Genomic DNA, 13,830 nt, shown 5'->3' with positions numbered 1-13,830 from the left:
TATTATAATTATATTATATTATTATATATATTATTATATATATAAATATATTATAAGATAAGAAAATTATCCCATAAACAGAGGGTAAAATAAATATTTGATCCCGTGCTGAATGTGTTTACCACCTTACTATTTTTATCTATAATTTCTATGGTTTGTCTGTAATTTCTATGGTATGCTATTACACTAGAGAGAGACAAAAAAATCCAGAACAAAAGCATAAATAAATTAATTAGTATATGCTCAGGTAAAATAAGAATTTAATCCTCAAGAAGAATGTGAATTGGTACTTGGTGGAAAAAAACCCTGTTACAAAAAGCACAGAGGTCAGACCTTTTATTGTGTTGTTTGCCCTTTTTAAATCATAATGACAACAGAACCTACCCACATGACCCTGAACAAACGTTAATATACCCTCATTCTCAGTTAATAATGCTGCCTAATCTTTAATAATAAATTCAGATGGCTGGAAATTGGATCATTTAGTGAATATAAACACACTCTCAGACAGCTGATTATTGTTTTCCTGTTGTAAACCACTCCATTCACCTGCTTGAACACTCTCCTACACTAAATCTTTACCTCAGTTTAGGAGAACAGCCCTCCTCTCTGAAGCGTATCGTCTCTGTATCGTCTCTCATAGACACACGGCTGCGTTCAGAAGAGTCTTCTGTCTCTCTCCTAAGCACACTAAACCATACAGAAGGTAAACAAACTCATAAATACAGGTAAATATATTACATATACATTGAAAAAACTAAATCATAGCATGTGAAATTTTCTAATTTTAATGCAATAAATCTTACTTTCCCCTCTTTTGTCTAACTAAGCATTGTGTAAGTGTTAATTATTTCTAAAATATGCTTAATAATCTATGTTAATCAGCCTTACTTAGAATTTTCACCTTTGAACTCAAGTAATCAATTTGAACTCAAAATAAGCACAGTCAGCAATCAAGTTATTTTAATTCTTGTGTTCAAATTTGAGGTGATTTTTGCTTGATTAAAGTCTTACTTCACATATTTTGGGACATTTTTATTGCTTTTTTTTATCTTACTAAGAAAAAATTACTTACCCGATTGGCAGATTTTATGGCTAAATATATGCATATATGTCTAGTATTTTGTCAACAGATTTTTTGCAACAAATGAATAAATCATATATTAATACCTGCAATGTTAAATTACTCATCCTTACCAAACGTGTGCACTAATGAATAAATGTGAGGGTAATGAAGGCTTTGTACACTATATGAATATACCAGTAATTAATATGTTAACTAAGAATGTGGTTTCCACTTGACATCCCACATTTCCTTCCTCATATAATTCTGTAAAACATATACAGTATATATGTGTACGCTGCTTAAAATAAAGGGAACACTCAAATAACACATCCTAGATCTGCATGAATGAAATATTCTCATTGAATACTTTGTTCTGTGCAAAGTTAATGTACTGACAACAAAATCACACAAAAATCATCAATGGAAATCTAATTTATTAACCAATGGAGGCCTGGATTTGGAGTCACAAAATCAAAGTGGAAAAACACACTACAGGCTGATCCGGCTTTCATGTAATGTCCTTTAAACAAGTTAAAATGAGGTTCAGTAGTGTGTGTGGCTCCACGTGCCTGTTTGACCTCCCTACAACACCTAGGCTGCTCCTGATGAGGCGGCGGATGTCCTCCCAGACCTGGATTAAAGCATCAGTAACTCCTGGACAGTCTGTGGTGCAGTGTGGCCTTGGTGGATGATGTTCCAGATGTGCTGGATTGGATTCAGGTCTGGGGAATGGGTGGGCGAATCCAAAGCCTCAGTGCCTTTATCATGCAGGAACTGCTGATAAACTCCAGCCACATGAGGTCTAGCATTGTCCTGCATCAGAAGGAACCCAGGGCCAACCGCACCAGCATATGGTCTCACAAGGGGTCTGAGGATCTCATCCCGGTACCTAATGGCATTCAGGGTACCTCTGGAGAGCACATGGTGGTCTGTGCGGCCCACCAAAGAGGTGCCTCCCCACACCATTACTGACCCTCTGCCAAACTGGTGATGCTGGAGGATGTTACAGCAGCAGAACATTCTCCATAACGTCTCCAGACTCTGTCACATCACGTCCGTCATGTGCTCAGTGTAAACCTGCTCTCATCCGTTAAGAGCACAGGGCACCAGTGGCAAATTTGCCTATCCTGGTGTTCTCTGGCAACTGCCAGTCGCCCTGCAGAACCACTCCTTTATTGAGTGTGTCTTGCTAATTGCCAGTAATTTCCACCTGTTGTCTGTTCCATTTATACAACAGCATGTGAAATTGATTGTCAGTCAGTGTTGCTTCCTAAGTGAACACTTTGATTCTACAGAAGTTTGATTTACTTGGAGTTATATTGTGTTTTTGAAGTTTTCCCTTTATTTTTTAAGCAGTGTATATATATATTCTTTAGGATCACTAAAAGGTATTTTCCATCTTATTCTACAGTCACATCATCCTTACCTTATATCATTAAATCTCTCTTTCACTCTGAAGTGTATTATCTCTTTCATTGACTCTTCACTCTTTATGGAGACACAGCTGGGTTCAGGTGAGTCCGATCTCTCTCTTTCAAATGCACTAACCATATAAAAGTAAACAAAATCATTAATACAGGTAAATATATATATAAAAAAAACAATCATTCACCAATCAATCACCAAAAATTATCTTTCCATCTTATTCTCCTGAGTCTCGTCATTCTTACCTGAGATCAGTAGATCTGTTGTCCTCTCTGAAGTTTATTCCTTTACCCATTGACTGGTCACTCTTCATGGAGACACAGCTGGGTTCAGGTGAGTCTGATCTCTTATCCTGATCCAGTCTAAAACACAACCAGTATCAGACACCATCTACAACCTTTCCAGCAAACCTTTCACTTTATACCCAATCACATTACTCTCTCACCTCTCAGCTTCCTGTGTGTCCTGTTCCCCAGAGACACTCATTTTGGAGCTCATCTTCCTCCTTCAGATTACACCTAATCCTGTAAACACAAACACACACACCACTACACACACACACACACACACACACACACTTAGTCTACATACTTCATACCAAAGTTGTGTGTAAAATGCAGTTCTATCAGTGTTTGGTTTGTGTTCTGCTCTCTCTTTTCATCTAAAATATTTTAATGCAGTAAATTCAGTTTTTTAAAGTTCATTACCTTTCAGGGTGTTTTCTCCTGACGCTGTTTTTGATTCTCTCTCCAGTGAAGCTACTGATGTTATTTTCTTCTTAAACATGATGAACTGGTTTAGTAACTGCAGGAGGACATGCTGATAGGTTCTTTACAGGGTGAAGGGGGAGGAGTTATGTGCTGTCTGACCAATCTCTCTTCATCCACCTGACTGAACAAGTGTTACTAAAAATATCAGAGACGTTTGTCTCATGAAAAACTGGAAGAACAGCTTTGTTAAGTTGCTCTAAAGGTCGATGTTTAATGTGAACATATTCAGGCATATATGGATCATATCTGTAAACTCTTTATTCTGCTCTGAGTTCCTCACATCTCCCACTCTAAGAGCTGAAATGTGTGTTCTTCAGTTTCCTCTGCTCTAACATTGCTGACCTGGAGCTAATGAATCTTCCAGCTCATTATTTGGACTCTCTGGATTTGGACAGTGTTGTGCCCCTCTGCTCTTCAGGGCCTTTTTCTGAAAAAAAAGCTCTTTTTTTATTTATAACATTGAATATAAACTCTTGTATAGAGGTGCAATGTACAGTTCAACAGGGAAAACAGAAAAAAACAAAGAACATGGGACTTTAAATGTCCACACAGGAAAATAAAAAGGAGAAACAAGTCTTTAAAACAAAAGGAGACATTTTTAAGACATTTCAATGAGGAATAATACAGTTTAAATTCATTCAAAAATTGGGGCAGAGTCTCTTCACTTACAACAATGAATGTGATGTTTATCAAGCAAGAAAAATATATTCACTACATCAGATGTTTTATTGCATAGATCATTAATAAAGTACAAGACCTGGTTAACATTAAAATCAGGAATGTTAAAATCAGCTATTTTTAAAGACAGACAGTTTTTAATAACACTCAAATTTATTTGAAACAGGACAAGTGAAATAAAGGTGTTCTAATAATTCTACAGGACAGTCGCAAAAAGCACAACCAATCAGATCAAATTTAAATCCACCACTGGGTATATTTTATGAAAGATTTTATAATGAGTCTCTTTTACCTCGGGTAAAACTGGCAATTTACTGTATTTAGAAAATGCTTTTGCTGCAATAACCAGATCTACCGCTGCAGACATCCTTCTGTTATAATCATTAAACAGTTTAGATTTAAAGGCAATCATGAGAACAGTATTATTGCACTTTTTAAACATTAAATTGCAGTCTTTTATTGTCAATTTGGGATCAATTGAAGTAACATTAGAGAACAGAAAAGTGCTTTGCATAAGATGGATCAAATCCACAGGAATAGCTTTGGGTATTTTCAGATATTCTCAGTGAGTAAAACTTAACAGAACACCTCTACTGTCCATTACATGAGTTACAAGTATAATACCTTTCTCATAACATTCAGTTAAAAATATATATTTCCTGTTTAGAAGTATTTACCTATTGTTCCACAGCAAAGATCAATGTGGGCTAAAAATGTGAGCAAATATCATTTTCCAAAAATGAAAAAATTGCTTGTGGAATTTAGATTACTGGATAGGGATCTTGCTTAATTCAAAATCACATTTAAGCAAAAACTCTAAGCCACCAAGTTTATGAAAATAAATAAAAAAGCTCTAGGAATGTGAAACTACATGGAGTTGGGAAGCGGCAAAAACACTTTCACCCAGTTTACTCTGAATTAACCATTTAAGGCCTCAAAATCTAAAGCTTTAAGACCACCTATATTATATTCTCTGATTAGTTGAGATCTTGTTAAATAGTGAATTTTGTTACTTCAGATAATAAAAAAAAATTCAAATTAGCTTTTTTTATATATATATATTTTTGTCAGAGATGCATACAGAATGACACGGGTAAATCAATTTGGACACTCCTTCAGCTTTAGAAAAGAGAACTCTTCCCAAAACCATAAGCGATTTGCATAAATAAGAGCTAACTATTTGTAATCTGTACATAATAAGGTAATGTCTCCAATTTTCTAAAGACAAGGGGTCTTTGTTAGCCTTGGGAATCAACACGATGAGACCTCACTTCAGACAAACCAAGTGTCCCTGAAGCTGCGGGAGTCTCCCGCATTTCGGTAGTGGCTCCCTGATGCCCGCGAGTCACATATAATCTCCCGGAATTCAGAACGAGTGCCCCCGCAGTGGCGGAGCGCGGTGGGAAAGTAATGTCAGGACGCTGACAATTTTAAAACGCATCTCCTTTATATATATATATATATGCAGGACTCTTATTTTGATAAGAGCCGCGATCTGTCAGATCATGACCTCACGCTGCTTATAGTCTCGCGGGAACAGCGTGAAGTGTGGTTTGGTCACGTGGCTTCATGTACAGTCTCCGGGTGTTGCAAGATACCAAAGACACAAGACACGCCCCTAAATACAGCTGCGCAAAGCGCAATTAACTAGTGCGCTATAGATCACTAAAATAGGGCCCTGTAAGGTGTAGTAGGGCTGGTAAGGGACTGTATGAAAAATAGTCCATTGGCTCCATCTGGTGGGTTTAGGTGTTACTGCCGGTGGGAAGTGAATTATTGGGAATCGGTTTATGAACCTTTGTATGGTTTGTTTAAAAGAGAGCTGCCTCTCAGCTAAAATCCCCAACATAGCAACTGGTAAGACATTTTACTGACTTTTGTCAGGTTTTTTTTCTTCAATGTTTTGTCATATCACCAAAAAATATTGCTATTGTAAAAATACTCTGAAATATGATCGTATTATTTAAGGGCTATTTCTCCTCATTTCCTTTATTTTTTTCTGTAGACAGCATTTACATTCATCGTCATCTCCTTCACTAAAATAAACTAAAGACTAAATAAAGACTAAAATCCACATTTAAAAATGCTGCATTCAGTTTATTCCCACGATGTTTAAAATGTATGACGTTCACAAAAAAGCTGCTCTTATTAATTGTCTTTAAAAGCACTACATAACTATTACACTGAGATCTACTTTTCCTGCTTATATTATTTTCTGTGGTGAAATGCGCTAAACAATTAAATCTGTGTAAACGAGCATGATGTTGTATTTATTTCCAAGAACAAAGAACAGAAAAGCTGGTCTGTAATAATAAAACAATGTTAAAGCTGATTGTGTTATTGTGTGATTCATCTTCTGTGTCTGAGAAACAGACTTTTGAATAATACACAATTGAATCCCTTTATTCATTTAGTGATAAACAATACATCTGTAACATGACAGTATATTTAGTAAATACTTATAAAAAGTTATTTTTCATCTTAATTTAATAACTCTCGATTTCATCCAGTATCAGAGTGATTTCTACTGCGTCTATTTTATCAGCTGTAAACAGAGCGATTATCGCGAGATCCTGTGTTGTTCAGGTGGGCTGCAGGTGGAGACTGTCCGACCTGACTTCTCCGCTCCTCCACCCCCCAACTGCGCGCGCTGCTCTCACTGACCCGCGAGCCGAGGCGCAGCCGCATCTCCAACAAGCCTCAAATCTTCAGCAGCTTCTGTTTAGAGGAGAGAAGAAGGTGAAGAGCGTTTGGATAAAAAGCACAGAGGTAAAAACTGAAGCTTTAATACTAGAATTTACTGATGAGGCTGAATTTAGTTTAATATTCGCAGCTACAGCTTTACTGAACGGCCTTAAACTAAAGAGAGCGTTTACACAAACCCGCTGCTGCTCAGATTATATTAAACCCTCACAGATCAATACTGACGCAGATAAAATGAAGGAAAGCAGTACAGCTCTTTATTAACATAGTAAATATACAATATGCCATTAAATTTAATCTTATATACACAATCTTCCATCACTTATTTTCTCTACTGTACCTTAAATTTGCTGTTCTTGTTTAATTCATTTACTTCTTATATAGGAAATATCTTAAATAGAGAACTAGTCTCCTACTTAAAAAAAAATGTACAATATGTGCATTTTAAAAGCCATTGTGCACACAAAAAATGTGGCAGGTGTTCCAGTGTGATTTTGAAGAACTTTTTCATTGTGGCCCGAGCTGATTTTATACTGGTAAATTAATTGGCAAAATGGCATACAGAGCCATTTTGTAACGAAAAATTAATATAAAGCCAATATTCCAGTGTGATTTTGAAGGATTTTCCATCTTGGGACAGAACAAATACATATCACATAAAGAGCCCTATTCTCCTTTTTTAAAGGAAAATCTAGAATTAGCCTGGCCTGAGCTGATTTTATACTGTAAAATGAATTGGCAACATGGCATACCGAGCCAGTTATATATATCCAGTGTTCCAGTGTGATTTTGAAGGACCTTTTCATCTTTTGCCAGAACAAATCCACATTAGATGAAGAGTTCTCGTCTTCTACTTTTAGAAAAACCTAAAAATAGCCTGGCCTGAGCTCATTTTATACTGTAGAATTGATTGGCAACATGTCATACAAATATAATGCAATGTGTGACAGTCAGAAAATGAACCCCTTGTTAAATCCTGCTACCATATTATTATTATAATTCTGATATTTATACAGGTATTATACATTGAGCATGAACGTTGGGTTTACTACAGAAATACAGTTATAGCAGACAAGAGTATCTGTCAGAAAATACTTAAAGAAAGTATTAAAAAATTAGAAAAGATTTTTAGAATTCGGCACAAACTCGACACAGCACAAACTAACCAGACTCTCAGGCAAGATGAAAGCTGGGTTTAGTGAAGCTGCTGACTGCAGGACATTTCTGAACAGAATCTCAACACAAGCCAGAGCTAATTTTCCTTTTCCTGCTGTTTAATTTTTGGAAGGGACAAATCAAACTGTTAGAATACTGTTCCTACCAGTTCCTGGATACTAGCATTATATTAATTATTATATAATAACAATATTTCATAAATAAATCAATACACATGAGCTTCATCCTGTCTTGGTCTGCCATGTTTCCAATTAATTTTACAGTATAAAATCGGCTCGGGCCATGCTAATTCTAAATTTCCTTAAAAAGGAGACTAGAGCTCTTAATGTGATATGTATTTGTTCTGACCCAAGATCGAATATTCTTTAAAATCACACTGGAATTTTGCAGTTATGTTAATTTTTTGTGCAAAATGGCTCAGTATGCTATGTTGCCAATTATTTTAGCAGTATAAAATCAGCTGGGTCCAGGCTAATTTGAGTTTTTTCTTAAAGTAGAAGACTAGAACACTTCATGTCTGGCTGAAGTTGACATAGTTCTTCACATTGGAACATCTGCCTATATATTTAATTTTACAGTATAAAATTAACTTGGGCCAGGCTAATGCCAGGTTTTCTTCAAAGTAGGAGACTAGTTCACTATGTAAAATATTTCCTAATTAAGAAGTGAATAAATTACACTAGAACAGCACATTTATATTGTAAGTTAAACTGGAGAAAATAAGTGATGGAAGATTGTGTTAATAAGGTTACATTTAATGGCATATTGTAAATTTACTATGTTAATAAACAGCTGTACTGCTTTCCTTCATTTTATCTCCGTCAGTATTGATCTGTGAGGGTTTAATATAATCTGAGCAGCAGCGGGTTTGTGTAAACGCTCTCTTTAGTTCAAGGCCGTTCAGTAAAGCTGTAGCTGCGAATATTAAACTAACTTCAGCCTCGTAATTTACTGTCTGACCTGATTTTAAAGAGTTTTAGACACAAAGAGAACAGAAATACATATCAATATTTCAGATAACAACTATAAGATGAAGGAAACATGTGGTTTTAACTGTGTGTATGTGTGTGTGTGTGTGTGTGTGTGTGGGTATGTGTGTGTGTGTGTTTACAGGATTAGGTGTAATCTGAAGGAGGAAGATGAGCTCCAAAATGAGTGTCTCTCTGGAAGCTGAGAGGTGAGAGAATAATGTGATGTAAATGAGGGTAAAGTGAGTGTTCTCATGTGCTCGTCAAAAAGTATCAGTATCAGTGTTTACCAGTAGATTATTCAACCAATCGAACCTTGAGTGCACTATTGCAAAATTACCACAGTTCTATTACAGTTCTATTAGAGTTATTAGATAGTTATTATCTATTAGAGTACCACAGGGTCCTATCTTAGGGTCTATAATATAATGATAATTACTGCAATTATAACAGAAAAGAACTAAAGAATTAAAAAGTGGTAAAATGTATAAGTAAAAGAAGAGTACAATGTTCTGTTTCCTAATCTCCCAATGAGATTGTCTGTGATAAGTCTTACTGAGTTTAAATGACCAGATCTCACATCATTTTACTCCAACCAAAATACAGACCATAAATCATGGATATTTCGAAAAATAATCAATGTTCAACCCATTATAACCCAATAAATGCAAAAAAAAAAACATGACTCGAGAACTAAACTTCACCAGAGGTCACTAATAGGTGAACCACATTCCAGGTCCAGTTTCAGATGTTCTCTTACGTGGATCTGGATCGTTAATCTATTGGGAAATATATATTTTTATATTAACAGAGTGTTTCTTTTAACAGGTGTAACTTTTCTAGCCTTTACATTACAGGATTTAAATTTCAGTAAAACTCTCACATCAATCAAACACGCTGTAAATATGTGTGAGAGAAAAATACAACAGGGAAATAAATGAGGTGTTGAGTCTTTTTTACCTGTTCAGGTATCAGGTTTTTTTATTAGAACTTAGTTCAAACTGTTAAGATGTAAAATTGATTTAACAAGAAAGCAAATAGTATTTTGTATTTTGTATATTTTTTAAACATAGCCCTTGTGTTTACCTTAAATATGAAAAAAATACATTAATTTGAAATATGTTATTTCTAACTCCTTCAGCCTTAAAAATAGATATTGTAAAAAAATATATTGAATAGTACTTTTGATTTTGATTTGACTCTCAGGTGTTTACAACATAAAATACTGAAGGAAAAGAGAACACAACCAGCAGTGTCTCATATTAATCACCATAGTGATTCAGTAGATTAATAGTAGTCAGTAGGCTTTCATTTCTACTCTGTTTGGTGCTCCTGTGAATCCTGGTCTGTATGTAGGAGATCTGTAATTGCAATATCTTTGCTGACCCCTGATCTAAACCCTTAGAACAAACAATATTTGATTTGGGAAAGCACAGTCCAAAGATTGTGTAAAGTGACTCACATTTCATTTATTTGATCTGATAAAAAAATGCACTTTGAACCTGGAAAACACAGTTTGGGGGAAAACACAGGCTGATGCAAGAATTTGAGAATTCACCTAAAACTGGTTTGGATGTGAAACTCATTCATAATAAATGTGTGAGTTCATGTAAAGCCTAATGACATAAAAAAGAAGAGTCTATCAGCCCTTCAGTGCAGGAAGAAACAGCTTTTATTCATAAGTATGCCCTGTGGACTGGGAACCCCGTTCCAGAGCTCCCACCTCAGGGTTTTACTCTGATCTGACTCTTTACCAGCTCCAACACTGATGTCCTGTCTAACTCAGCTAACTGCAGACTATCCAATAGCTTTAACATAAACATCTGACCCCAGAACATCTGGAAAAGCATGTGAAGGAAGCATTTGCACAGATATTTCCTACAGAATATCTAACTATACATTCTTTAGAATTAAGAACATTAATATTAGAGTATACAGGAAATGGTCACTATTTACAGTCAGCTTTTTGCTGTTCATAAATGTGGAGTACAGCTCTCTCAAATCATATTTTGCTTTCATTGAGTTACATGAAAAACGACAGATCCAAATTTGTTTATTTATCTTCCTCTTTGGGAAATGACGCTTTTGACAGAACAAAACTCCAGGCTAAAATCTTAAAGCAATGCTGTTGCATGATCTTAAAAAGCAATTCATGCTGGAAAATCATCCAGTGTGTCTGAATTAAACCAATTCTGTAAAGAAGAGTGAAACAAAATTTCTCCACAGAGATGTGAAAGACTTGTTTCCAGTTATCGGTAAAGCTTGATTGCAGTTGTTGCTGCCAAAAATAATACAGCCAGTTATTAGGTTAAGGAATAATGTTTTACACAGGGACAGGTTGATTTAGATTTCAGATTTTTTCCCTTTAATAAATGAAATCATAGTTTAAACATTGCTTTTTATCTTTGTCTGATATTAAAATGTGTTTGTTAATCAGGGGCTTGTTTCACGAAAGCGATTTGTGACTTTTTCCTCTCGCAGTTCACAATTTCTACAGGAAGCGCATTTCACAAAAAATATTTCTCTCAAATCAGCTGACTTTCTGCAACTACTTCAGAACCAACGGAAATCCGGGTTTTACCTCACAAATATGAGGTTTTCATTGATTGTGCGGTGGAGACGAGCTCGTAGTGAATATCCAGAAAGGATATTCAGGGATCTAAAGGTGTAGAAGTGGGTTTTGACACTCTATAGTAACTTAGAACAACATTTGCAGAGTTACAGTTAATCACAAAAAATATATTATTTTTTCTGTACTTCTGTTTATTATCAGTTAAATCTAAAGGTGACTTTACCACCTTAACATGTTACTCCACATTACATTTACTGTTGTTAGAAAAAATATTGCGTGCAATGTCTGAATTATAAACATATGACAAAAAAAAAAACTGATCAGTGATTACCTACTATTTAAAATAATATAACAACAGATTTGGTTATTATTATTATTATTATTACTATTATTATTATTATTATTATTATTATTATTATTATTATTATTATTATTATTATTATTATTACTATTATTATTACTATTATTATTATTATTATTATTATTATTATTATTATTTTGTAGTGGCATGTCAATTCTGTTGTATATTTACATTTTCTCCACTCTTTTTAAAAAACTCAGTATCGTTGGGTCCTGTGTTTAAAATTTTTTTCTACTGAAAGCTCTTCTTCTGATGGAGTCCTTTTATAAAAAAAATAACTTTATGTTTCATAGAGATTTTTGGCAGCAGTTAATAAAAACTTTAGATAATCCAAACCCTCCCAGTCTGTCAGCAAAACAAGACATTACCCAAAAGTCATTTTTATTGCAGTATATTGTTATTGTTTTTGTGCGTACCAAACATGTTGAAAATTAGGTCTTTTTCTGACGTTATTTGTATATATTCGTATATTTGTATACTTGAAGTTGTGTACTTTAGTTGAATATAAGTAAACTCATTACTGTGACCTCGAGTGTAAAGCCGTTGTTGTGCTGAATTCAGCGGCACAGACAGGAAAAGCAGTATCCCATTATGTATATAACCCAGCTGCTTTGTTTAGCTCATGTCAAAATCTTTTAAGATGACTTGTAAAATACCATGCAGTTTTTATTAATACATGTTGATTCTTAGTGAGATTGTGAGTAGATTTGGTATATAATGAGTAAAGATGGTATATAATATCTATGATTTTAATTAGAACAGAATTTAGCTTTTTCCCAGCTTATTTCACAGAACTAATTTATTAAAATCAGCACTTAAAACCATTTTATTAAATATAATATAACTGCAATGGGATTATGTAAGTAGGAAAAAAGCAAGTTCTACCTTAAATTTGATTGTCGTAGACTGCACACTACAATTTGCTTTCATTTTCTGTGATTTCTTTGTGAAACGCTCAATAAAAAGAGGCAGAAAAGCGACACATCTGGTAGATCTTTGCACGTACGTCTTAACATTAGTGAAATGAGACCCTGATCAACGGAAATCTGACAAAAAAAAGAATAAATCAGTAAGAGGGCAAATAATTATTAAAAACACTGTATGTGTGTGTTAATGAACAGCAGATTAACACACTTAACTTTTTGTTAAGTATTGTACCAATCTCAGGTAATGATAATAATGTTTGTAAAAGCGGTCTATCTGCTGGTTTTATACACCTGTGGTAATGGAGGTGATTGGATCCTGAGTTTAATGATTTGGATGGGTGAGGGGATACTGTTGGCAGTGTAGTTTATGTACTGTATGTATATGTGTTTGTTTTTCACAGTTTATGTTATGGACTTTTACCCATTTCCTCATTGTTCTGCACTCAGTATCCCATAATAAAAACAGAATTTTAGGGCAGAAGTTATTAAAAATACTAAAACTTTAGTCTGAACATAAGTGGTTACACCTTTACTGTGACACCTCTAATTTAGGTCTGGGGTTTATAATTTTCTCAATCATCTTTGAGGTTTTCCTGAAAGTCTCTCAGAATGTGAGAAACATGATTTAGAAATTAAAGCTTGAGAGGTTGTTCTAGTTCAACTTCCCAATTATAAACTCATTTACCATCAAAATCACATGAATGTAGAATCACACCAACATGCTGGAAAGGTTGTAGATGGTGTCTGATACTGGTTGTGTTTTAGACTGGATCAGAATAAGAGATCAGACTCACCTGAACCCAGCTGTGTCTCCATGAAGAGTGACCAGTCAATGGGTCGACCTATAGGCTTCAGAGAGGACAACAGTTCTGCTGACCTCAGGTAAGAATGACGTGACTCTGGAGAATAAGATAAAAAAGACACTTGTTTGTGTTTTCTGAATTCAGAAATGTAACTTCTACACTAAAACACACTTTAGAGAAAATTACAATTCTACTAATATCAGAAAACAATTATGAGAAACTTTCAAATTGTTCTTTGAACTCTAGCAAATTCTAACAAATAGAATCAGTCTGTGTGTGGAGGTGTTTGGTTTTGTACACCTGTGGTAATGGAAGTGATTGGAACCTGAGTTTAATGATTTGATTGGGTGAATGAATACTTTGGGCAGTGTAGTGTATAATC

At 34.8% G+C, this 13,830-nt stretch overlaps 1 protein-coding gene across 1 annotated transcript in view; it reads left to right on the top strand.

The window, feature by feature from the left end:
• Positions 1-6,586: 6,586 nt before the first annotated feature.
• Positions 6,587-13,830, top strand: part of LOC103029152 (NACHT, LRR and PYD domains-containing protein 3-like) — a 442,571-nt gene continuing 435,327 nt past the window's right edge. Inside the window, exons 1-2 of the mRNA XM_049473016.1 lie at positions 6,587-6,708; positions 8,932-8,995. Of these exons, the coding sequence (XP_049328973.1) occupies positions 8,958-8,995 (38 nt within the window). The 5' untranslated portion in view covers positions 6,587-6,708; positions 8,932-8,957. The remainder of the gene's footprint in view (positions 6,709-8,931; positions 8,996-13,830) is intronic.

This window comes from Astyanax mexicanus, unplaced genomic scaffold (genome assembly GCF_023375975.1).
Source record: "Astyanax mexicanus isolate ESR-SI-001 unplaced genomic scaffold, AstMex3_surface scaffold_32, whole genome shotgun sequence".
NCBI classification, from domain to species: Eukaryota; Metazoa; Chordata; class Actinopteri; order Characiformes; family Acestrorhamphidae; genus Astyanax; species Astyanax mexicanus.
Note: the sequence above shows the minus strand (reverse complement) of the source record. Positions and strands in the feature narration are given on the sequence as shown.